Source organism: Pristis pectinata, chromosome 24 (genome assembly GCF_009764475.1).
Source record: "Pristis pectinata isolate sPriPec2 chromosome 24, sPriPec2.1.pri, whole genome shotgun sequence".
Classification (NCBI taxonomy): Eukaryota; Metazoa; Chordata; class Chondrichthyes; order Rhinopristiformes; family Pristidae; genus Pristis; species Pristis pectinata.
Window position 1 is genome coordinate 13,800,720 of NC_067428.1, and position 25,391 is coordinate 13,826,110.

Here is a 25,391-nt window from a genome sequence, read left to right on the forward strand (position 1 = left end):
GGTGGAATAGAGTGGAGACACTACATAATGGCCTGCTACTGCGTTATTTCTTATGTGGCTAGGGCTTGGTTAACATTGATTCATTTTTTGAGGTGACATAAGGTCAGTTAGCTTTGTTTTATTGGTGAAAGTAGTGCATTGGTGAACTAAGTTTAGGATTTTGAGGGGGGGCATTCAAGATGAATTCAGCACAGTATATGACCGCAGTGTTTCAGCACTGGTTTATTGGTGGAGATAGCTGAAGTTTAAGGTATTGCTGAGGGGCACCCAGTGACCTTTAACGTTCTCTTATGACGTCATCCTGGTAGTTTCCGGGTCCCGTGACGCGAGCTGGGGTTCACAGAGGATCGGAGGCATCAGGTCGGACGGCATTAGGACCCTGGGGAGCCGCGAACGGCCATCAGAGGTTCGTCCCCTCCCTCAGGTACCTTGAGGTCCCGTTAATGAGACTCCCTGAAATCCCGGCGGGTCAGCCTAATGCGACGACAGGCGGGAAACCGTTGATGTTGATTGACAAGGAATGGACCACTCAGAACAAAGGGAACGGCGATAGTCGTGTTACAATTGGTCAGTTGTCGTGGTCAGGCGGGTGCTGCGGGCAGTAGGGTAGGTTGAGCGACCATTGGCCGGGCTTGGTTCTCCCGGTCGCTGGCTGTTCATCCTCGATCTCTGGCGGGCGAAGGTGCTGATTTGGGTTTGTCAACCTCGAAAGGAACGTCAATTGTCCACTATTCTGTTCTGTTTGCTGTGACTTCAAGTTAATGGGAAGGCCGCCGGGATCTGATGGATTGGGGCTCCGCCCACTCCTTCCACGGCTGTCAATCATCCTATGACGTCAGTGCATCTAAGGCGGCGAGCCGTGAGACAGGCACATGGTGTGTGTCTGACTCGTGGTTGCATGTCCGTACTTGGGTCTGTGCAGTGGGAAATCTGTGTGGCTCTACTGTTTGTAGAAACCAGTTGCATCTTCTTGCGAGAAAAACCAGCGTAAAATAAGCTGTTTTAAATAAATCCTTGATATAGTTGCGGCCCATTGAAAATTGATGTTTTGCACTGTGACAAACTTGTATTCGTTTCAATCTTTTATGTATGTAAGTATTTAGAAATGAAACATACACAGTAGATAGTTGACAAGAGTCCAATATAATCTCTTCCTTAATTGCCAGATATTCCTATGCCTTTTGCATATATGGCGATGTCCATTCAGGATATGCGTTTTTGGTATTGGTATTGGTTTATTATTGTCACTTGTACCGAGGTACAGTGAAAAACTTGTCTTACATACCAATCGTACGGGTCAATTCGTTACACAGTGCAGTTACATTGGGTTAGTACAGAGTGCATTGGTGTAGTAGTTCACGGGTAATTTTATTATTGTGATACTTGTATGTTTCCATTTGTGTTTAGTTGAAGAATTTTGAGTGGGTAAGAGATAGTGAAGTATCATTATAGCTGAGCTGTGCCCAAAGTTTCTTGCTCCGCTTCCTCCACTTGATATGATGCAGAAACTAATTTTAAAATTCCATTTGCTAATTCAGATGAGATTAACTGCTTTGACATGACCATTGATGTAACTCACCACTCTTGTTCAATTACTCAGTGCCTCAGCCAAATGAATCACTGAAACAGCTTGGTACACATAACTTTAAAAAAATATATAAATTGGTTCATTAATTGCAGAACATTCCTGCCTTCATACATTTATTATCTTAAAGGTGCTATATAAGTGCCTGCATTCATCAAATATATTTGCAATGAAATGGAAAGTTACAGAAGCCTTCAGGTTTTGGTATTGTGACTGGGAACTACACACAAATGTTAATCTGTCGTTTCTTTCAGAAATTGACCAAACTACCTTGTATTTGCAAAATGTTGATTTACTTTTAGATTTCCTGCAGCTGTTATCTTAATCTGAGCATTAAAGTTCCCTTAGTGCACATTCTTTACCTTCACAGCAGTAAAGCACTACACAAGTGGAAATCCTAATGAAATGAGACTAGAATCACAGCTAAAGCTTGGAACAAAACCACATTGACGTGGTAGAGGTCATACATGGGTTCAAATTTCTGCTTGGCTCACATTGCCAATGCCTTTAGTCAGTCCTTTTTAATGCACCAGACTTTCCCTATTTAACTCAACTCCAAAAATTTCCAGAAGCTTGCCCTATGACTTGGTGTGTTTATTAATTGCATACCCGAACCATGTGAAAAGTTTCCAGGTTCCATCCCAGTCAATTGGGTTAGCTAATCCTTAGTTTGGTGGCAGCATGAATGGTTTTAGTGTTCATCAGGAAAGGTGTTGGTTCAAACGTCTCGTTGCTAACCAGTGATTTTGCTGCATTAAGGAGGGCTGATTGAGTTTGTAGGAGGGCACCCATTATAAAGGATTCCTGTGTTTATAAGGCAGTATCTAAATAATGAAGAGTAACTGACCTTATGGGGTTTTCTCCCAAGAAAATGAGATGACTAGGTATCTATTGGCATTATTCTAGTAAAGATGGGTGATGTTACTGGAGGATATTGTCTTAATAAAGGAGGTTGTTCCCTCAAAATAAAATCCTAGTAAAGAAAGGCTTTGTCCCTTTGATGCAGTATCCCAGCAAAGATGTTTGATTTGATATCGTTTTAAGATGAAACTTGTGCATCTTTTGAGAGTGAAAAATTCCTACTTGTGATTTCACCTAGTATTCCAGGATATAGAGTTGTCTGTGTGAGTTGATCCAATGACTTGAAGTGTTTTGTAATGATTCAGAATGGTGGTGTCTTAAAATACGAAAAAAAACTTCACTCTAATTTCGTAGAGCAAGTGATTCTAGATTCAACTACAAAATCAGCTGGATTGGGACCCGTCTGTGCAGCTACCAAAGAGTCATGAAAGGATTGTGAATGTTCCGCTCCTGTGTTACTGGGTTGACGCTGTTTTACAATATTTGGTCTAACTAATAGAAGTATTTTCCTGTAGATATTTACTTCAGTGTTCCAGGAATTTACCACAATGTCTGACTAACTGGGTAATGACTACAGTGTAAAGACACTTGACAAATGCTGTAAACCTCTGAGTCATAGGGCAGTCTACCAAAATATTGGGCAGTGGAAAATCCAGTTTCCCATGAACACTGCAGGCAGAGACAAATACTGGGTAGTATGCTAGTGTCCTGTCCAACAGTCAGAGTAACGCCTTTTGAAAGCATTGGCTGTACAGTGCTTTTAGGTGAGTTTATTGCTGTGAAGTGACTGAGAGTAATGCTTTATTTACTGTTCTTTTGAATTGTTTGCAACTTTTCTGATCACTATTTTCTCCTCCTGTCTTAAGTTTCTGTTGGCTGAAGGACATGATTCACCTATAGTTTTGGGTTTCTGTGGCTCTTTGCGTTCCTTTTTGCTGATTTTCTATTTACTGACCAGGGCATGGTTGTTACTACTGGAGTTTGGGTTCATTATGCATGAAATTTCATTACCTGATCCAGTGTTTCCTTTCTCGTCAGTCTGTCTCTTGCACAGATTTGGTTTCCTGTAGATGCTGAGTCTTTCTAAAGTAGGATTCTTGGTTACGGACTGTGGGCATTGGATTGTGGTGGTGTTTTTGAGAACCAAGCCATCATCACAGAAGTTAGTCATTTAGATCAGGATCATGAGGCCATTTTTAAAAAAAATTTTCCCTTTCACAAGTGGATTTGCAGTCTGCAACTCCCAGTGTAGCACTTGGAACTGAAGCTGGGAACATGTGATGTTATTTGCAGTGAATCCTTGCCGGATGAGCTCCTGAAGTCACTGTGGGAACTGTATTTTCTATTTAAACAATGCAGTGTTGGTCAGCTCATAAATGTGGAATTCCATTGACTTCTAATCACGCAGGGCCAAAATAAGTAATTGGAGAAATTAAACAAGTTATTGTTTCACTAATGCAAATATTTATTTTGTTTCTACAGTTTGGGTACAGTGGGACTGGTGAAACACAAACCTGCTGCAGCATTGGAAGGACAAACCTTCAGCTAAAGGACCAATAATAAGCTCGCCTGACGGTTTGACTCTGGCCCAAGTGCACATTCGGAGTGTCGTGTAATATTCACATCACTTGGTTTGTTTAGAGACTGCAATTATAGCCAAGTGATTCTGGATTTGCCAGATATTGCAAGATAGCTTGTAAGAATGAGTGAATTCTGGTTATGTTTCAATTGCTGTATTGCAGAACAACCACAGCCAGTAAGTGAGCTTTTAAATGAATTAATCCCATAATTGAGCTTCTTATTGATTTTGTAATGTTCAGGACTATACTAAAGGATTACAGTAGATTGTTTTATACATTCTATAGAGCAGGCACAGGAGATTAGAAGAGGAAGAACATCCACTCTTTAGATTGTTTTATACATTCTATAGAGCAGGCACAGGAGCTTAGAAGAGGAAGAACATCCACTCTTTGTATTCCTGGATGTCCTTCATAGGACGTATTTATATTGCACAGGTTGAGAGAAACCACCATATCTAACATGAAGCACACGTGATTGTTGTGATGCTTTTGACTCAGACTAGACTGGTTGGTAATCATATTTTGATGGGGGCAAAACTTTTATAAAGAACCTACCAATAGACATTATTTATCATTTCCGCCATGTCACTTCACTGCTGACGTACCTGTGTATTTAAGTGCTGCAGGATCACACCCCTAATATTTGTATATCTTTTACAGAAAAGGCGGCGGCGAATAGATAGAAGCATGATTGGAGAGCCAACAAATTTTGTTCACACATCACACATGGGGGCTGGAGATATGTTCGGGAATCAAATTAACTCTGTAAGTGTCTCTCAGCTATTTTGAAAGCTTACCAGATATTTTTCAACTGTAATTTTGTCTGTTTTCCAATGGCACAAGAGAGCAGGCAAGCCAGCAGCTCACAGGCCATAAGAGATCAATCATCATGATGCTTTCTGTTTAACATATGTGCCCGTCTACTGTCATCAGTCAGATTGGAGACTTCTCTTAAAGGGAGGCAGAAGCAGCGAAAGTCAGTTTTATGTTATTGTTGATTACAATATGAAGGAGATCAATTAATTGATTTACAATACTTCTCATAGGATGTTTCAGTTCATAGAGAGAGGTACAGCACGGAAACAGGCCCTTTGGCCCACTGAGTCCAGTTGCTCAGACTCTAGATATAAAAGAATTTCACCTCTTTGTAAAACAAGTAGAAATGCCCGTCAGCTTCACCTTTCGTTGACTTGCCTCTTAGTTACATTGTGGGGTAATTTACAGCAGTCAGTTAACCTACCAGCACATCATACAGTTGTATAGTATAGAAATCAGAATCAGATTTATTATCACTGACATATGACGTGAAATTTGTTCTCTGGCGGCAGCAGTACAGTGCCAAGACATAAAAATATATTAAATCCAAAAATAAATAAGGCAAAAAAAGGAATAATGAGGTAGTGTTCATGGATCATTCAGAAATCTGACGGTGGAGGGGAAGAAGCTATTCTTGAATCGTTAAGTTTGGGTCGTTAGGCCCCTGTACCTCCTCCCTGATGAGAAGAGGGCATGTCCCAGATGGTGAGGGTCCTTAATGATCGATGCTGCCTTCTTCAAGCACCGCCTCTTGAAGCTGTCCTCGGTGGTGGGGAGGATTGTGTCCGTGATGGAGCTTGCTGCGTCTATGACCCTCTGCAGCCTCTTGCTGAAATAGGCCTTTCGGCCCACTGTGTCTGTGTCAATCATTGTGCCCCTCTATTCTAATCCTATTTGCTGGCATTAATTCCATATCCCTCTGTGCCTTGCTCATTCAAGTACACATCCAGATGCCTCTTAAGTGTTGTTAATGTTCCTTCCTCCACCACCACCTCTGGCAGCTCATTACCAGATACCAACTACTTGTGTGAAAAGTTTACCTCTCAGATCCCCTTTAAATCTCCTCCCTCTCAACTTAAACCAATATCCTCTAATTTTAGACACCCCTATCATGGGAAACAGACTCTGGCTATCTACCCTATCTATGCCTCTCATAATTTTATAAACCTCTATCGTGTCAGCTCTTGGCCTCCTTTTCTCCAGAGAAAACAGATCCAATCTATCCAATCTCCCTTCTAACTCAATTCCTGCAGTCCAGTCTTTGGGATGTAGGAAGAAGCCAAAGCACCCGGCAGAAACCACAGGGAGAACATGCTACACAACAGACAGTACCCATGGTCAGAATTGAACCTGGGTCCCTAGATCTATGAGACAAAAGTGGTAACTACTGAACCACCATGCCACAAATAATCCTGGGTGAGCTTGAACCAGCATGTGAAGGACCTAAGATTAAAAGGAATTTAACTGAAATTACTAAATAGATATGTGGGAAGAAATCTGGATTCTGCTTTAGGAGTTTATGCTCATGTCTACCATCCTACTTATCATTTCTGTGACTCGCAGTGACACAGAATCTCCCCATTTTCAGACCTAGGGCACACAACCAGGGCACAGGGCAAAAATAATTTTTAAAAACTGGACTCTTTGATTCTTGTTTCTTGTTGTGGTTTCCTGAAATTGTATGCTGGCTCCACCTAGCTGTGAAAATGCAGATTACCAGATATAGAATTGTATCTTGCCTGAAATAGAACTTTCTTTCATTTTTCTCCCCTTCACACTCACCTTTCCTGACTTCTGTTGGATACAATCCAGTTTTACCTAAGTGGTTGCTGTTCATAAGTGCGATAATGTGTATTGATTATTCAGCCTTGGGGAGGTAACACCCTCACTTAGCATATGCATATTTTGACAACAGCTTCTGCATAATGATCTTGAGGAACTAATTCTTTACATGCTCAGTTTGAATGTATCAGGAATTACCTTTAGTGCCCAAGTTAACTCAATAAAGGCTGTGGATTGAATCTGGCACCTCCTTATTTTTACAGTCACTTACAACAGGTGCAGAATGACCAATCAGCTCTTGGCTCAAATGCTGCAGAAGTGGCAATTCTTGGATGCTACTCCTGAAGGAGTTAGTGGCAGAGGCCCGATATTTTGACTGATGTTCATAACATGTTTGGATGTTGAACGAGCTAAATTAAAAGCAGGCCGTGTTCCCAAGATTAATTAGAATGAAGATGGTTTATAAGAATGTTTTGACAATGAAGCATTAAAATAGTAGTTTTCATCCAACTAACAAGCCAATTTTTTGTTCTTTAGCAGTTAAATGATGTACATGGCCAGATGCAATCTAAGGGCGGTTACAGTGACACCGTGCCAATTAGTATTCAGACAATGCATCTCATTGATACGACAGCAGCATAGCATCATCAGCAACTGAGTTACAAAGCTCCAGTTAATCCATTAGTAAGTATCACCTTTACTGTGGTTTTGATTATAGAGTCAAATAACGCTTTTATCCAGTAGCATTGCTTTCATGATTCCATGTTACAGGATTTAAACAAACCCACTAATAAATTTTGCAATCACATTGGGGCAGCTCTTCTGCCCATCACCGCACTTGTACAGGGACTTGCCTGGCGATCCCTGTGGAAGTCTCAATTTACAGCGCTGGTTTTGGGTCAATGTTTATGGTGGCATTTTTGACCTGCTGTTGGCCTCTTGGATCAGTGGCCTCTTCCCAGTACTTGTACTGTGAAGCCTGTCCTCTGAGTCTGTGTCATGGTAAACCTGGTGCCAGTACATTTAGTCCTTGCCTGACCACAGTAAGATGTAGAAAACGTAAGTTGAAAAGCTTACTTGCTCCACAGGCAATGACAGCTTATTTGCTCCACAGGCAATGACCATCTGCAACAAGAGAGAATCTAGTTATCCACCCTTACCATTGCAGTTACTCCACCTGCAACACCTTGGGCAAGTGGGGAGTGGGAACCACTGACCAGAAACTCAAATAGGCCAGTCACATGGATCCACTGTCCTCAAGAACACATTAGAGACTGGGTATCATCCAATGTATGACTCATCTCCTGACATCTCAAAAGCTTTCAGCTGTCTGCGAGGTATGCATTAGGAATATTGTGGATTACTCTCCATTTGACTGGATGAATGTAGCTCCAACAATCAAGAAGCCCAATACCAGCCAGGACAAAGCCTCCCATGTGACTGGTCCCTCATCCAATATCTTAATTGTTAATTCCTTTTACATCTGAACTGTGGCTGTAGTTTTGCCACCTCGAGAAAGCACTGCAGATATTCTCAACTACTACAGCATCTCTCAAGCCCATGATCTCTACCACCAAGGACAAGGGCAACAGGCATGTCTGAACACCACCACTTGCAGATGCTGCTTGAACCATTGAGTTCCTCCAGCATTTTGTTTTTTTTTGCACTACCACCTGCAGGTTCTCTCCAAGTTGCACACCACTCTGACTTGGAAGTCATAGAGTCCTATAGCATGGAAACGGATCCTTCAGCTGACCATGTCCAGCTGCTCATCGCACCTTTCTATATTAGTCCCATTTCCCCACCTTCTGTTCATCTAAATACTACTTAAATGTTGTCAGAGTATCTGCCTCCTTCAGGCAATTCATTCCAGATTTCAAGCATCCTGTTGGGTGAAAATTCTTCTTCTAAATCTCCTACCTCTTACTTAAACCTGTGCCCTCTCATTATATTCACCTCTGCTAAGGAGAAAAGTTTCTCCAATCTAGTATGCCCCTCAAAATTGTGAATAACCCACTCAGGATCCCCTTCGTCCTTCTCTGCTCCAAGGAAAACAAACCCAATCTGTCCAGTTGCTCCTCACAGTTGAATTATAAGTAAATCAACACTCCTTCATCATTGCTGGGTCTAAACCCCGGAGTTCCCCATTCAATGGGAAACAGGAATATCTTCAGAAAGACTGCAGTAGCTCACGAAAGGGCTCACTACCACTTTTGTGCCCAGTGGTGACAGCTGATGAGACCTGGGTTGAGGCCTCACTAGCTGGCAGAGAATTCTGTGAGTGCAGGAGGCTGTTTGCCAGAGGTTTAGCTAATTCTCTCCCTGAGTTACCCTGGCTGAATTGTTTTTGGGACTTTTTCTTTGCATTGAGAGTATTTCCTAGGCAGGAGAAAATCGTCTAAGCTATGGACCCATGTACATATAAAAATCAATTTTTAATTTAGGTTATAATTTTTTTGTACCTGAAAAATGTTCGTTGAATTGCCTCATGGTAACTGTTCTCCCAGCCTCGTTTTGGCAGTTTTTTTTTAAGCTAATGTGTATCACTAATCTTATTTAGAGTAAAGCCCCCCCCCATTGCTCACAATTATTATTTCTCTTGTTACATTTTATTTGGTCATCCTTTGATTTCAATATTACCCTTCTAAATTGTTATGTTAACTTTTCACTCTCAGATTTACCACGTCAGCTTTCACAATACTTCCAACACTATTGCAACCTACGGTAAATTAAAATAGCATTTTCATTTGCTGATCATAAGCAATGGCACAAGCAGGTTACTAGGATGTAATTAATGTTAGGGTGCCATCATGTTATTGCTATCCTATTATTTCATTTATTAATATGTTTGAATGGAATGCTGCATGGCAGCAGTATTCCTTGTCATTGATTTAGCGGCTTTTATCTTAAAGATTTGACAGGCATTTAGAAGAAAATTTATTAGGTAGCTTAACTTGGATGTGTAAGTTTATTTTATTGCAAGTACATACAGAATACTAACTAGTATCTAAGATAGAATTGTGTTATTGATTTGACTATGTTTTTCTCACTTTTGTACAATGTCACCCTCCCCATTACTCCAGAAAATTAATTGCTTCTTGTGATCCAACCTTAAAACGTTATTAGAGCAAGGCAGCATCTGAATTGACCTCTCCTCCACTTTTCCCAACACCTTCATTGCCTTTAATCTGTCAGCCTGCTTGTGCTTCTAAAACAAAAATTCCTGCAGCTTAATATAGGGAGCATCTGTCTTTGGGTTCCACCACAAACTTTGCTCCTTCGTCATTGAATGGATTTCTCTCCAGAGTAGGTGTCTCGGACTAAATCAGACTGTTCACAGAAACTCTGAGGTGAACATCCAAGCAAATTTTGTGGCATCATTAAGATACTCTTTTTTTTCCATTTATTATCACCTGACTTGACCCTTGCTTCAGCTCATTTTGTGCTAAAACTTTATCCACCTTCCAGATACCTCTATATTTACCTGTTCCAATATACAGAATAGAGCCAGAAGTGTAAACTTGACAGCATCCAAAACCCTGATCTCCTCATTGGGACCCAAGATCTCCCAGTGGCCAGCCATTTTAATTCCACTTCTCATTCCCACCCTGACATGTCTGTCCACGGCCTCCTCTACTGCCACTTTGAGGCCCGATGCAGGTTGGAGGATCAACACCTCATATTCTACCTTGGTAGTCTCCAACCTGATGGCATCAACACTGATTTCTCCAATTTCCGGTAACCACCCCCCTCTATTTTCCTTCCCCCACCCCCTTTGTGGCCCCTTCACCCCTTCTCTTTCCCCTCCCCCACCTTCACAACCTGCCTATCTCCTTCCCTTTTATTCCATGGCCTACTGTCCTATCAGATTCCTTCTTCAGCCCTTTGACTCTTCCACCTTTGACCTCCCAGCTTCTCACGTCATTCCCTTTCACCACCACCCTCCCACCTATCTACTTTCCCCCTCTCACCTAGACTTGCCTATCACCGGCTGGCTCCTCCCCCTCCCCTCCCCCTTTATTCTGGTTTTTGCCCTCTTCCTTACCAGTCCTGATGAAGGGTCTCGACCCGAAACAACGTTTATTCTTCTCCATTGATGCTGCCTGACTTGATGAGTTCCTCCAGTATTTTGTGTGTGTTGCTCTAGATTCCGGCATCTGCAGAATCTCTTGTGTGGGCATCCAAAACTGCTGTCTGAGCCCTGCTCAGCCTTCACCCCAGTGCTGGAATCCATATTGGCAGCTCGTTGAGCACTAAAATAATTTTAAAGTTTTAACCCTGGTTTTCAAATCCCTCCCTGGTTTCACCTGCATGTATCTACAATCTCCTCTTCTACAATCTCTGTTGTACTCCTCCAGTTCTGAGCTACTGAGCATCCACAAATTTAATTGTTCCATCATTGCAGCTCTGTTTTCATTTGCTTAAGACCTAAACTCTGGAATTCCCCCCCCATAAACCTTCATACCTCTCTTCTCTTTTAAGGCACTGCTTAAACCTATCTCTTTCACCAAGCTTTTGGCCATCTCCCTATGTGGCTCAGTGTCAAAATTTGTTCATTAATGCTCCTGTGAACCATGATGGAATATTTCATTATGTTAAAAGACTGTTGTTTTAGCTTTTTTTTAAAGAAACTACTCTGTTTAATTATGTTTTTGTTATTTTGCTTGGCCCAGAGTAGCAGTGACCTTGTCATAGTCTGACAGGTTCATAATCCATTTTGTGCTTCTTCCTCTTTCAATATGTTATGGTTATTATCATAATTATTTTACTATACAATGCTTGACAAGTTGCATGTAAAAAGGAATTTATTCCTTTTATTACCAGTTCAACAAGTAAAAAGCAATCATTGTATTCTCCGATGATTCATTTAGTTTATTCACAGAGTAGCTGAGCCAGACTGATCAGGAAGGTTTGGTTCTCAGTTTTCCGTTCATGGCTTACTGAGCTGATCAATCATTATGGGCCATTAATAATTAATCCCAGTTTATCTAAAATGGAAGAGGATATAATCAACCATAATTTTCTCTCCTGGTCAGCAACAACAGTAAAATGTGGTCTTGTATAACGTTGTCCATGTTGCCTTTGACATACTTGGCTGCATTATTCTCCTCCAGGGCATCTGTTGACCACTTGAGATTGCTGTCACATGGTTTCACTGTTATCTACTCCAGAGACTCTTCTCTCCCCATCCTCCCCTTTTATATCTATCCTTTGGGGCCTTCCTATTTCTCATCTACTGTTGATCCTCACTGCCACTGTTTTAAAAACAAACATTGTCTGGCTCTATACATGCACTGAAGGGTGGCCCTTTGTATCTCACTCAATGCTTTAACTGCCCCTGCATCCAATATTCAGTCCTAGATGATCAGAAATCTCTTTCAGTCAAGCATGTGGAATGCTGAAGCCATTGCCTTTGGCACTTGTCACAAATTAAGTTACCTCCAAATCCCCCTCCATCCATGGCCACTGTCTGAGGCTGAGTTTGCAAACTGTTTCTTATTTGATCCTGAGGTGACCTTATAACCCCAAATACATACATCCCCAAATTATGAAATGGTACTTGTGGGAAACAAAGCATGAGATCTTTGGAGGATTCACTGGAGAGGTAATGCAAAGGCAGATTTTTAAGAAAGCAGTATATCCTTGGGTAGGGAGGGATGTTGGAGGTGTCGGAGATTTATGGTGGGAGGTAAATGTTGGATGGGGAATTGGGGAAGGTGGTCAGACAGGTGATTATGGCAAGAGGATCCAGAAAGGAGATTGATAGTTGATTTTAGATGGGGTTGGGATGATGATTGGGGAGGCATTATCATTTCAGTGAATGGAGGGACTTCAGGATGTTGGGCAAATGATAATTGACATTTAAAGGGTGAATTTATTATTCAAATTCTCATATGGGTCTGGGGGCAGCTGATGGATCTGGAAGGGGTGAGCAGAGAATGCTTTGGTTAGAGTTTGATGGATAATTCATGTTAAATTTCTGTGCCTAACTAGTTTCTGAGCCATTTGTATTTAACCTATATCTTAAAGTACATCTTGTCTCTTTTTCAGATTCTTGTCTTCTTTAATGTGTTCTTCTGTGGCTCCTTGATTCTCCATATCTACTCTGCCAGAAAGTTTTTGTATGGTTATTGAAGGAAAAAACATTGTGTTAAGTTTCTGGACTCCACCCTGTGGAACTTGTTGCTCCTAATGCAAATTGAAAGCACACAGATGAACTGCCCTTCAGAAGTGGATGATACGTTCTCCATATTGGCTGAATCAGTCAAATTGGAAGTGTTTTTTAACCATGACGAGTTTGTCTGTTTTGACTTGCAAAAATTATTGGAGTCATAATTACCAATACATAGTTGAGAAATAAAACTTTTCATCAGACCTCAAATGACTGCACAACTATATATGGAATGATACTTACGTCTTGTGTTCTATGGGTTTATTTTATGCAATCTGTCTCCAGATCTCTGGCAGCATCATTTCTTTTCCGTGTAGAGTTGCAACTTCAGTGGAATATGGGATGTCCAGTTACTTGATAATCGGGAACCAAATGCTCAGATTGATATGTTTTTGCAAATATTGCTTTTTAATAAAATAATTAATTCCCCCATTTAGTTAAAGATTTCTTCTCTCTACATCTGAAAGTGCTGATCTTCCCAATACCAGTCCCTGGATGCTGACTCTTGACTGGAATACATTCTCCAGGTGCTGTCACTGACTGGAGCATGGTCCTTGGATGCTAGTTCTAACTGAACTAATTCCCAGGGTTCTGACCCTGACTGGAGTATCCACCCCATGTGGTGACACTTGCTGGGGTATGTTTCTCCAGGTGCATTTTCTGTTGAAGTGCAGTTTCCCAGATACACACTGTAATCCAGTGCCCCAGGCTGATCCTTGCTGGAGTACTATTTCCATGGGCAAATTTCAGCACAATTATGTTTTGCCAGGTTCATTCGTTGCTAAAGTACTGTTTACCAGTATTATATGCTAGGTATTTGTCAGGTGCATTCCCTTATTGTGTACCATTCCCCAGGTGCCTTCCTTGATGGTGTAGTGTTCCCCATATACAGTACATTCCTTCACGAGGATACAGCTGATCTGGTGAATTGTTGCTGGTGTCCTGTTCCCCAGGTGCACCCTTTACTGTGGTACAGTTCCCCTGATTATTCCCCAGATGCATTCCTTGTTCGGTTACATTTGTGCAATGCTGACTGTTGTGGATACTCTTCTCAAGGTGCACTTCTTTCTGAACTACAGTTGCCCAGGTGCATTCCTTGAAGGGTATAATTGCTCATTGCTGGCAATCTTTGGGTATGGCTTATTAAGTACATCCCTCCTGAGGTCTAGTTCGCTAGTGCACTCCTTACTGGGGCGCACTTCCACAAGTGCACCTCTTGCTAGGGTATAGTTTCTGTTACAGGTGCTGGTTGTCTGGGTTGCTCTACCAGTTTGGTGCTCCCTCTGACATTGCCCAATCACGGAGACTAAACTGTTTATCGGGAGTCACCATTTTGTAGTGGAATGTGGAGTGAGATGTACCCTCTGGACCTATATTAACTTGACTGCACACCTCAAAGTTACTGACAGTGAGTAAAATGCACAGCAAAAGCAGGGAATACACCAATACCTCTGCACGAACTTGCACAGTGAAAAGTTCTCAGGTTGACTTTTGTGGGCAGCTAACCTCGTGCTGGAATTGTTGGATGTGTTGTATCTAGTTTATACCTTGATTTTTTTTTAGATTAAAATTTAGTGCATTCCACTTTGTGACCTGTTCAGCACAACTTTAAAACTGGAATAAAATAATACATTAGATAGTACTGATCATGGTCGTGATCAGGTTCCCATAATTTACCGAGCCCATCAGGATGGGATTGGAGTGTAAGAGTGTTGAGGGATGATAGGAAAAGAAAGAAAGTAAGTGTGGAGGGGTAAGGACAGACCTGGGAGTTGGAGGAGGAGCACAGTGAACAGTAAAGGGGCAGGCTTGAAACTGGCATCACAATTTGAGTTCTCTTTTGCTTTGCTGATGGATATAAACCTGTTGAAACCCTAATAAAATAATCGATGCCTGCATACTAGAAATCAATGGATATCAATTTTAAAAATGTGATTTTGTATCTGGTACATTAAATTTCCAGTCTGTGGTGCTGTGATATGATTAGATTGTGTTTGTGCAATTGTTCTACTCTGTAATAGTTTGAATGTGATGAAGATGAGGTTCACTACTAGCTAATAGTTTTTTTACTGTTCTCAAAATACTGACCTTTTTTTAAAATAAATGTAAAACCAGAATATGACAGCAGTATTTGGATCAGGTTTTTTTTGTGAAGACCTGTACTTCCTCCAATACTAGATAAGGTGTCAAGCAGTTTATTGTTGTCCAAAGAAGGCTTACCCAAGGGAGGGATCACAGCTTCCAATATACAGTACAACCATCACACTTATCATCTGGAAACTGGCCATTGCTACTCTTAGGAATCATTGAGTTAATTTGCTTGGTGTAACTGCTCACCATCAGAGGTGTAACTGATTGTGCAGTCACCATATGATGTGTGAATTTGTGCTGCAATGTACCTGGGACATTCTGTGCAACAAGAAATCTGTGCTTTGAACATGTGCATTGCTCCATGTTACCTGGGGGCACCTCCTGAGTTCCAACATCAGGCAGGAGGATATCAATGATCATAGGGGAAAGCAACACTCTTGTCCACATGTGTTGGGAGAACTCCACTGCAGTCTTTTGCTCAGGCAGTGTAAACATTCCGTATGTAAGTGAAAATCAAATACACTACAGATGCTGGAAATCTAAAACAAAAACATAAAATGCTGGAAATACTCCACAGGTCAGGCTGAATCTGCGGGAAGAGATACAGAATCAATACTTCAGGACAGAGACTTCATCATAACTGAAAAGGAGAAGAAGGAAGCTTGTAAAGCTGAAGGGAGGATGGGGGAGGGGGTTTGTTTCTGATAGGGTAAAACCAGGTGACCGTCAGGATAACCTGTAATCAAGTGAGTGATTGGGAGCGGTTAAAGTGAGAACATAGACAAAAGAATATAGGAAATGTTGCATAGAGTTGAGAGGACATTTTACATTGTATCCAGCATAAACTGGTTATCTTAGGATTGTATTTGAAAATAGATACTTGATTCTGATAGTTGAAATAGAAAGTATTTAATTCAATAGCATGTTTCATCTCTGTTGCACTGTGCTCAAAATGTCAAGATTTGCATCATATTACCTCCAGTGGCATTCTAACTTTCCAGATTAATAAATGTAACAAACTTAGGACACTGCCTGCTGGCTGTTAGCACAATTTGGCATTGTCTATATCCGATGTACAGGATAAACTGAATTTTATGGCAGTTTTGCTATGTTGATTAATTTGGATGAATTAAGCCAAGAGCAGCAATTTCTGCCACATACCGTACAACAGTCCATAACATTGAGCAAAATAAACCACACTAATACTCTAACCCAGTAATGATGGAGTGCTGCACTATCAGAACATGTTTTCGTTAAAAATGCAATATTAAATGCAAGGTTCCATCTATTCTCACAGGTGGATGTAGAAGATCCTAAGGAGCAGGGAAAAATTCCATGTTTGAGTCAGTACTTACTCCTCAAAAAAAGGTTATTATCATGGTTGTTTGTAGGAGCTTGCTTTTAATAAATTTACTGCTATGGTTACTGTTGTAATGTAGGAAGCATTCTTCAGAAAGTATATTATTGGCTGTAAAACAATTTGGTACATCCATAGGCTATAAAAGATGGTACACAAATGTAAAAAAAAGTCAACATTGAGTTGTCTATGTAACTTTGAAAGAAAGTTCAATTAAACATTGAATTAAGGGCTGGGGGTAGCATTCAATTACAATTTAATTAAAAATGCTGATTGGAAAATACAAATGGAACCCTGCTGGTGTTGATATCACATGGGTCACTTATGCAGGCACAAAACTAACCAAAATCTTTTCTTTTTAAATCTTAAGATTCAGTTCTATTTCTGAAAGGATTAAAATTTCATGTTAAGGAATCAGAATGTTACCTCATATGGTAAAGATTTTTAACAAATTAAAATTTGCTTTCTAAATATGAAGAATTGCGCACCACTTTCCCCCTTGCTGTGTTTGAACTTTAACTGGAGATAGTAAACGTGGGTTAGACTACAGGCTATACCCTTTAATATCCAACTGATTTTGTATCTATGCAGCACCATCATTAAAGTAACCAAACAAATATTTCTTCAGCTGCACAAACCATTTAAGCATATGAAAATGTGGAAATGATTGTAGATACGCAATATATTGATGGAATATTAAGTACAATATTTTTGAATTTGTATTTCATTAACTCATTTTAGAAGTTGGTCCAGCAAGAGCCAGGATCTCCCAGTGCCCAGTCACTTTAATTCCACATCCTATTCCCATACTGACATATCTATCTATGGCCTCCTTTACTGCCACACTGAGGGCAGATGCAGATTGGAGGAGCAACACCTCATATTTTATCTTGGTAGTCTCCAACCTAACGGTGTCAACGATTTCACTAACTTTTGATAACCCCTCCCCTGTTGCCTCCTCCTCTTTGTTTTCCCTCATTCCTGTGGTCCCCTCCCCTGCCTCATGACCTGCTTACTACCTCCCTCCTATTCCCCACCTCCTTCCCTTTATTCCATGGTCTACTGCCCTCTCCTACCACTTTTCTCCTTCTTCAGCCCTTTAACTCTTCCACCTATCAGCTTCTTACATCATTCCCTTTCATCCCTCCCCCCCCCCCCCCCACCCCCACCCCACCTGGACTCACCTATCGCCTGCCAGCTTGTGCTTCTCCCCCTCCCCTTTTATTCTGGCTTCTGCCCTCTTCCCTTCCAGTCCTGATGAAGGGTTTCAACCCAAAATGTCAACTGTTTCTTTCCCTCCATAGATGCTGCCTGACCTGCTGAGTTCCTCCAATATTTTGTGTGTGTTGCTACAGATTCCAGTATCTGCAGAATCTGTCTTAGAAGTTGGTTCTGACAGTTTCCCCATGTCGGTCTCAGGACCAAGTCTCAGCACATAGGTATGTTGGTGTCTTAACCTAGGCCTCTAGTTATCTTTTATTATAGAGTCAATTTATCATTGTAACAGCTAGCTTTTCAGTCCACTGTTGAGGACTTGGATGTCACGGGAGATGTTTCAGAGTGTACCAAATGTTTTTTGTCTCACTACAGACAGATGCCATCTTGTCACTTTCAATTTATGAGGCATTCAACACCTTCATTCCCAGCAAAACCAAACAACTCCCCATTGAGAATGTAACTTTTCAGCATTGTTCCTTTATGTCATTGAAGGTCTAGTTTCGGTCTATAGGTATGCCTATTTTACAGTTTAATTACCACCAATGACTTCTCAAAACAGTTCCTGATTCACAATTCTGTGATCAATACACAGATTTACTCTTTAAATAAGAGAGCATAGAACAGTACAGTGCAGGTTCAACGCACCATGGCTGCACCATCCACAATGCCAATCTAAACTCATCCCATCTGCCTGCATGTGATCCATATCCCTCTCTTCCCTGTTTCTCTAAATGCTTCTTAAGCATTAAATATAAAGTTGTTACCAATCTCTCTTTATTTCAGCATTCTCAGAGACCTTCACAGACCATTAACCATCCTTGTGACAACCTCCAAACATTGGTTCAAATGTAAAACATTATCCATTCTTCTGTTGAGATGTTTTTAAAACCCTTTGACTACAACAAATTCTTTTTATTGGAGACAAAATAAAGCAGAATCACTACCAAATACTGGAAAAACAAGAGTTTATTGTACACATTGGACAACGTTTAACATCCACGTCCAGCTTCAAAAAGTAAACAAGGGAACAAACCAAATCTCAAAAGAGACTTACATTAAATGAAGTTTCTATGCAAGACTCCCAACACAAGTTACTGAAATGTTATTCACAAACATCTGGAATAACTATTCAACAGTTTTATTTTTTTTAAAAAAAGGAATAGAGTAAAAGTTGCTTGAGAAAATAAAAGGCAACTCCAGAAGTGTTGGTTCATTTTAAATAAACAATGTAAATGAAAAGTATAAAACTGCAGGTTTCTAAATCAGCTGTTTTTTGTAACAAAAGTGTCTTTCACTAGTGATTGTTGTGGGTAGATCCAGCTGGGGCTTGCAGTGTGTTACGACTCCAGTGCCAGAGGGAGCTCAGTATTCTGAAATAAAGCACAGAAAATACTGGGAATACTTAACAAGTCAAGTAGCATCTGTGGAGAAAGAAAAATAGTTAATGTTTTAGACAATGACCTTGAAAAAGGTCATCAATCTGAAACATTAACTGTTTCTCTCTCCACTGATGATGCCTGACTTGCTAAGTATTACGCACTTTCTGCTATTATTTAAGATTTGCAAAATCTGCAGTTTTTTTTTGCTCGTTTGCACTGGCTGAGCTTCATTTCTGGGAGCTAGTTCCACTGTGTTACAGACCACTGCCATGTGAAAATACACCACTTCTCAGATTACTGGCAATAGAACCAGTACTGTTAATACATAACTTGGCAATAAGTTAATCTGTATATGAAAAAGAAGAGTGCAAACTCTTGCTTGCCACCCAAACCACTTGTCCTGTTTAGCACATTTAGAAACCTCTCAGTGCTGGTGATATTATAAGACCTATCAAACACATCAGCTTTGGCTAATGGATAAAACCAACTACATCAAAATCCTGAGATCTGGAGATGAGACATTTCCAAGCTAACCATCCTGCTGCTGGATGAAAGGGTTTGGAATGGCCTCCATGCCATCTTGCGGGCAGATTAGAACAACTGAAGTCCCTCTGCACACAACCAAGCCAAGTTGGCGTGTGTCTTCAGTCAATTTGTATTGGTCATCTGGATCTGAAAGTCATTAGCACAATTTATACTTTAGCTCCTAAACATCCACCTTTACAACACAAAACATGGCATAGAACATACTGGACAAATTAAAGAGGAAACGTAACCCCCTGAACTTCAATAGGAAAATTAGTTATAACATTTCACTGAAGCAGCATAGCTATGCTAGTTCTTCCCAGCCCCGTACACCATCATCTGAAGCACCAATGTCATCTGGCATTCACTGCTGGCTTAGGCTAAAAAACTAGTGTCAAGCTCCCTTTATTCTGCTACGAAGAGTAACACCAAATGAACTGGTGTTAGATGCCAGCATCCAGGTATCCTTAAGATTCCCAAGTTACACATCTATATGAATCTGGTTCCAATTGCTGGCACCTCATTAACAGTGAAAACCTTACAAAGATTCAGCAACATACTTTGCACATCCATTCCTTCTCCTGCACAGAGATCTTCTCTCAGCTAACTTGCTTATGTTCTTGAAGCTTAGGTGATAAAATGGAATGACATTCCCCAAGAGGAACTCAGAGCTCTTCTTTAGGATCTGGCTAGGATCAGAGTTACACTTTCATAAGGAAGCAGCAGCAGAATATACTGCACCCTTAAATGATTTTGTGATGTGGATTCTTTACAGCAAGTTTTATTATAAAAGCCAGTAATATTACCTTACCTCTCACATACTCTATAGTTCCATCCAATACAAGATTGAGGAGCGGGTCAAACCCTTTCAAAATCCCACTAGCTGTGAAAGAGAAAAATAATTATGCCAACCAACATCATACTTCCATTTTAGCCATTCTACTTTCAGGTAACACAGCCTCCTATTAGGAGGTTTTAAATAAAAATTGAATAGAACTACAGAATGGGCATATTCTCTGCAAACACATTTCAACATAATTATTTTTATTCTTTCATTTTACAGCATGCAGCTATTGCTGGCATAAAAACCAGCATTTATTACCCATTCCTAACTGCCCTCGAGAGAGTGGCGATGAGCATTTTCTTGAACTTCTACAGTCCTTCTCTTAAAGTGCAATTGGATAGGGAGATATAGTGACAATGAAGGACCAGCAATACATTTCCAAATCAAGATGGTGTAAAATTAGGAAAAGAATCCAAGTTGTGGTGTTCCCATCCATCTCCTGCCCCTATCCTTCGTGGTGAGAGAGGTGAAGGGTTGGGGAGGTACAGTCAAAATAGCCTGGTTGAATAAATAGTGTATTTTGTTGATGGTACACAATATAGACACTGACCCAGTGGTGGAAGGAATTAAAGTTTAGGATGGTTCATGGGGAGCCAATCAAGTGGGCTGATTTGTGCTGGATGACACTGAGCTTCTTGAGAATTATTGGCACTGCATTCATCCAGACAAGGAGAAGCTATGACATTACCCTCCTAATTTTTGCCTTGTACGTGGTGAAAAGCTTTGGGGTATCATCACTCACCACAGGATACCCATCCTTTGGCCCGCTCTTGCAGCCACAGCATTCATGTGGCTGGTCCAGCTGAGTTTCTGGTCAATAGTAATCAGGAGACTTGGCAAGACTAATGTCACAGAATGCCAAGAGTAGGTGGTAAACTCTCTTGTTGGATATGGTCATTGCCTGACAGTTTTGTGGCACGTGTTACCAAGTAAGCAGACTGGTTACCTTTTATCTTGAAGAAGCTAGACTAAATGCTAAACCAAGAGTGCTTTAAAATGCTGAAACCTTTAATAAAATAGAGAATGCTTCAACTAGAGGGAAAAGTAGAGGAATCAAGAAATCAAGCAGGCAACTCAAAAGAAACTTCATTACATTTGATTTCAGAGAACTTGAGATTTGTTGCTACAAAGAGTGATTAAACGCACGTCTCTCGATGCATTTAAAGTGATGATAGATAGCCATATAAAGGGAAAAGGTTACACTGAAAGATAAGGACTGACAGAAGATGTGACGACAACCAACTACTTGGACCAAATAGTCTATATATTATCTTTATCCACGTAGACGTTAAAATTATCTTCAATAGAAATTGAATTTAAATATCTTACTGCCATCAGGAATAAGTTGGAAGATCTTGACTCCATCCATGCCATATATCTGGACTCGACTCAATTCGACCCCAACACTCAACCCATTTAATTCATAGCAGCCAAAACTTCCCTTCCTCAACCACGCCAGGACGAAGGTTCAGGTTTCACCCTCTGCCACAAACTTTTGTACATGTTGAACTACTTCAGACAAGTTATACACGAGCAAATCAACAAACTGTACCTTCTCGCCCTCCCTGAAATTTCACACGGATAGTTTTATCTATGTACTTGGAAAGGTCGAGAATACTCTCCTTCTTCTTCTTCTCCTTGTCCTGCATTGAAAGGCGTAGAATTGTCAGAGGCGGAAAAACAGAACGAGGCCGAGCGGTTGATAACCCGCGGCGGTGACACGCAGCACAGCCGGGCGCTCGGACAGATACAACGAGACCAAGGCCAGGCTCACTCCACAGCCTGGGGCGGCTTTAACGCTCAATTCCGCCAGCAGTATTCCGCCTCGGGGCCGGGGGCCGGGACCCTCCTCGCCCGCCGGGGCCGGGGGCCGGGACCCTCCTCGCCCGCCGGGGCCGGGACCCTCCTCGCCCGCCGGGGCCGGGGGCCGGGGGCCGGGACCCTCCTCGCCCGCCGGGGCCGGGACCCTCCTCGCCCGCCGGGGCCGGGACCCTCCTCGCCCGCCGGGGGCCGGGACCCTCCTCGCCCGCCGGGGGCCGGGACCCTCCTCGCCCGCCGGGGGCCGGGACCCTCCTCGCCCGCCGGGGCCGGGACCCTCCTCAGCCCGCCGGGGCCGGACCAGGGCCCTTCCCGAGCCGCCTCACTCACCGCCATCTCCGCGCCGGCAGCCTGTGACCTCCGAACCGCGGAGACCTTTAACCCCGCCGGCGCGCCGAGTTCCGGCGGCCCGTGGCAGGCCCGGCTCCCGTCAGCGGCGCCGCACTCGCTACTCGGGGGACCGGCAGCACGATGACACGTCGATGAACGTGAAGGACAGGAGGCCGCGGCCCCCCGTTACCGAGCCTCGCTGCTCCCGGCCCTCGGGCGGTTCGAGCCGGGGTGTGGGCGCCGCAGGGGCGCCGGGCGGAGCGAGCAGGAAGATGGCGCTGGGAGCGCGGCTGCTGCTGATCGCGCTGCAGCTCCCGCAGGTCGGTCGGTCGGTCGGTCGGGCGGTCGGCCGGGGAGGACACGCCCCTCCCCCCCTCTTTCCCCCCCTCCCCCCCTCTTTCCCCCCCCTCCCCCCCTCTTTCCCCCCCCCTCCCCCCCTCTTTCCCCCCCCCTCCCCCCCTCTTTCCCCCCCCCTCCCCCCCTCTTTCCCCCCCCCTCCCCCCCTCTTCCCCCCCCCTCCCCCCCTCTTCCCCCCCCTCCCCCCCTCTTTCCCCCCCCTCCCCCCCTCTTCCCCCCCCCTCCCCCCCTCTTCCCCCCCCCTCCCCCCCTCTTCCCCCCCCCTCCCCCCTCTTCCCCCCCCCTCTTTCCCCCCCTCCCCCCCTCTTCCCCCCCCTCCCCCCCTCTTCCCCCCCCTCCCCCCCTCTTCCCCCCCCTCCCCCCCTCTTCCCCCCCCTCTTTCCCCCCCTCCCCCCCTCTTCCCCCCCCTCCCCCCCTCTTCCCCCCCTCCCCCCCCTTTCCCTCCCCTCCCCCCCCTTTCCCTCCCCTCCCCCCCCTTTCCCTCCCCTCCCCCCCCTTTCCCTCCCCTCCCCCCTCTTTCCCCCCCTCCCCCCTCTTTCCCCCCCTCCCCCCTCTTTCCCCCCCTCCCCCCTCTCCCCCCCCCTCCCCCCCTCCCCCCTCTTCCCCCCCTCCCCCCCTCCCCCCTCTTCCCCCCCTCCCCCCCTCCCCCCTCTTCCCCCCCCTCCCCCCCTCCCCCCTCTTCCCCCCCTCCCCCCCTCCCCCCCTCCCCCTCTTCTCCCCCTCCCCCCCTCCCCCCTCTTCTCCCCCTCCCCCCCTCCCCCCTCTTCTCCCCCTCCCCCCCTCCCCCCTCTTCTCCCCCTCCCCCCTCTTCTCCCCCTCCCCCCTCTTCTCCCCCTCCCCCCTCTTCTCCCCCTCCCCCCTCTTCTCCCCCTCCCCCCCTCCCCCCTCTTCTCCCCCTCCCCCCCTCCCCCCTCTTCTCCCCCTCCCCCCCTCCCCCCTCTTCTCCCCCTCCCCCCCTCCCCCCCTCCCCCCTCCCCCCCTCCCCCCTCTTCTCCCCCCCCCTTTCCCCCCCTCCCCCCCTCTTTCCCCCCCTCCCCCCCTCTTTCCCCCCCCTCCCCCCCTCTTTCCCCCCTCCCCCCTTTCCCCCCCCTCCCCCCTTTCCCCCCCTCCCCCCCTCTTTCCCCCCCCCTCCCCCCTCTTTCCCCCCCTCCCCCCTCTTTCCCCCCCCTCCCCCCCTCTTTCCCCCCCTCCCCCCCTCCCCCCCTCTTCCCCCCCCCTCCCCCCCCCTCCCCCCCTCTTCCCCCCCCTCCCCCCCCCTCCCCCCCTCTTCCCCCCCCTCACCCCCTCCCTCCCCCCTCCCTCCCCCCCTCCCCCCCTCCCCCCCTCCCCCCTCTTCCCCCCCCTCCCCCCTCCCCCCTCTTCCCCCCCCTCCCCCCTCCCCCCTCTTCCCCCCCCTCCCCCCCCTCCCCCCCTCTCCCCCCCCCTCCCCCCCTCCCCCCCCTCCCCCCCTCTCCCCCCCCCTCCCCCCCTCTCCCCCCCTCTCCCCCTCTCCCCCCCCCTCCCCCCTCTCCCCCCCCCTCCCACCTCTCCCCCCCCCTCCCACCCCCTCCCCCCCCCGGTCCGTGTCCCACCCGTTCCAAAAGTGCGTGTCCTCCCACCCCCCACCCCCCATTCCGTTCTCCCCACCCCCTGTCCGTGTCCTTTACCCCCCACCCCCAGTCAGTGGTCTCCCCCACGCCCACCCTAAACCCCCATCTCCCCCACTGCATCCCCACCTGTCCCTCCTAGCCTGCTCCTCCTTTACTGTAATCTTTTGGCAATGTTAATTGTCACCAATTTTAATTTATCTATTTGTATTTATTCTTTCTCTAAGCAAATACTGGCTTTTGTTGTTTATGCCATAACTGATGTAACCTTGATTGCTGTAAATTTAGAACTTAAAATTCCTATTAATCTAAGAAGGTAGAGATATGTGAAGGGAGTAATTCTACTTAGTTATCTTTTGTTTTTTTTCAGCAAATGATCTAGTAGCAGGTTTGGGTTTAACATAGCAGACATCATTTGTATTTTCTATATTTGGAATTGCCAGTGTGATGCATTTTGCCATGAAATATGCAGGTGCTGTCTGAGTATGGGATGGTCCACGTGTTGTCTGAAAAGGAGCATGGAAACGCAAAGGATTATTGTATCCAGTTCAACCCCTCCTGGGCATATTTACCTCATGATCTCAGTAAAGCAGTAAGTATGGATTGGGTAACATTTTGTGTTACACCTTGTGGGTGACATCTTGTGCATCTGGAACTCACCTTGGCTGCTTGTCCCAGGTATGATTCTTGTACCTTAAAACCCCCCTGACAGGGAATCCAGGGCTGGTTGTGCAGCCTCTAACCCCTGTCATTTCATTGTTGTGTTGCTTACAAGAGTAGTGTAGTCAGAAGTTATCACTCCAGGATTGGATGTGGGCAGAGTTGAAAGTCAGCTGATTTGCAAGGCCATAAGATTGTGTTTCAGGCTTCTAGTTTAAGTGAATGTGTTACATTTCAGAAATGCTCTTGACATCTAAAACAAATTCAAGCTTACTTCAAAGTATATTTGAATTGTCATAACGCTCAGAAAAGGAGATGGTTTTTACATGCGTCATCTCTCCATTAAAGTGTAATGTCCGAAGCCTCCTGTTCCTTCAGGTTCCTTATCATCTTGTTCAGTTTTTCACTGGAAAGGTTTCAGTCACAGCCA

The 25,391-nt window shown here is 44.3% G+C and overlaps 3 protein-coding genes across 5 annotated transcripts in view; 2 read left to right on the top strand and 1 right to left on the bottom strand.

The window, feature by feature from the left end:
* The first annotated feature begins 322 nt into the window (after window positions 1-322).
* Window positions 323-14,943, top strand: LOC127582517 (CDC42 small effector protein 2-like). Its single transcript, XM_052037842.1, has 5 exons — window positions 323-424; window positions 3,929-4,202; window positions 4,687-4,791; window positions 7,165-7,308; window positions 12,676-14,943. Exons 2-4 carry the CDS (start codon window positions 4,149-4,151, stop codon window positions 7,264-7,266), a joined length of 261 nt encoding a protein of 86 aa, XP_051893802.1. The 5' UTR covers window positions 323-424; window positions 3,929-4,148; the 3' UTR covers window positions 7,267-7,308; window positions 12,676-14,943.
* Window positions 14,944-18,410: 3,467 nt separating this feature from the next.
* On the bottom strand, window positions 18,411-22,490 carry lsm7 (LSM7 homolog, U6 small nuclear RNA and mRNA degradation associated). Of its 2 annotated transcripts, XM_052037499.1 has the most exons (4): window positions 22,359-22,490; window positions 21,763-21,853; window positions 20,178-20,249; window positions 18,411-19,513 (listed from the first exon to the last, which is right to left on the bottom strand). In XM_052037499.1, exons 1-4 carry the CDS (start codon window positions 22,362-22,364, stop codon window positions 19,371-19,373), a joined length of 312 nt encoding a protein of 103 aa, XP_051893459.1. In that variant the 5' UTR covers window positions 22,365-22,490; the 3' UTR covers window positions 18,411-19,370. The 2 variants fall into 2 exon arrangements, with proteins under 2 accessions (XP_051893459.1, XP_051893460.1); XM_052037500.1 differs by lacking the exon at window positions 22,359-22,490 and having other exon boundaries at window positions 21,763-21,859.
* sppl2 (signal peptide peptidase-like 2) overlaps window positions 22,428-25,391 on the top strand; it is a 35,641-nt gene continuing 32,677 nt past the window's right edge. For both annotated transcript variants that reach the window (XR_007958103.1, XM_052037497.1), the window contains exons 1-2: window positions 22,428-22,678; window positions 24,774-24,893. Coding sequence is in view for 1 of the 2 variants with exons in the window: in XM_052037497.1 (XP_051893457.1) it covers window positions 22,511-22,678; window positions 24,774-24,893 (288 nt within the window). In the remaining variant the exon portion in view is untranslated. The remainder of the gene's footprint in view (window positions 22,679-24,773; window positions 24,894-25,391) is intronic.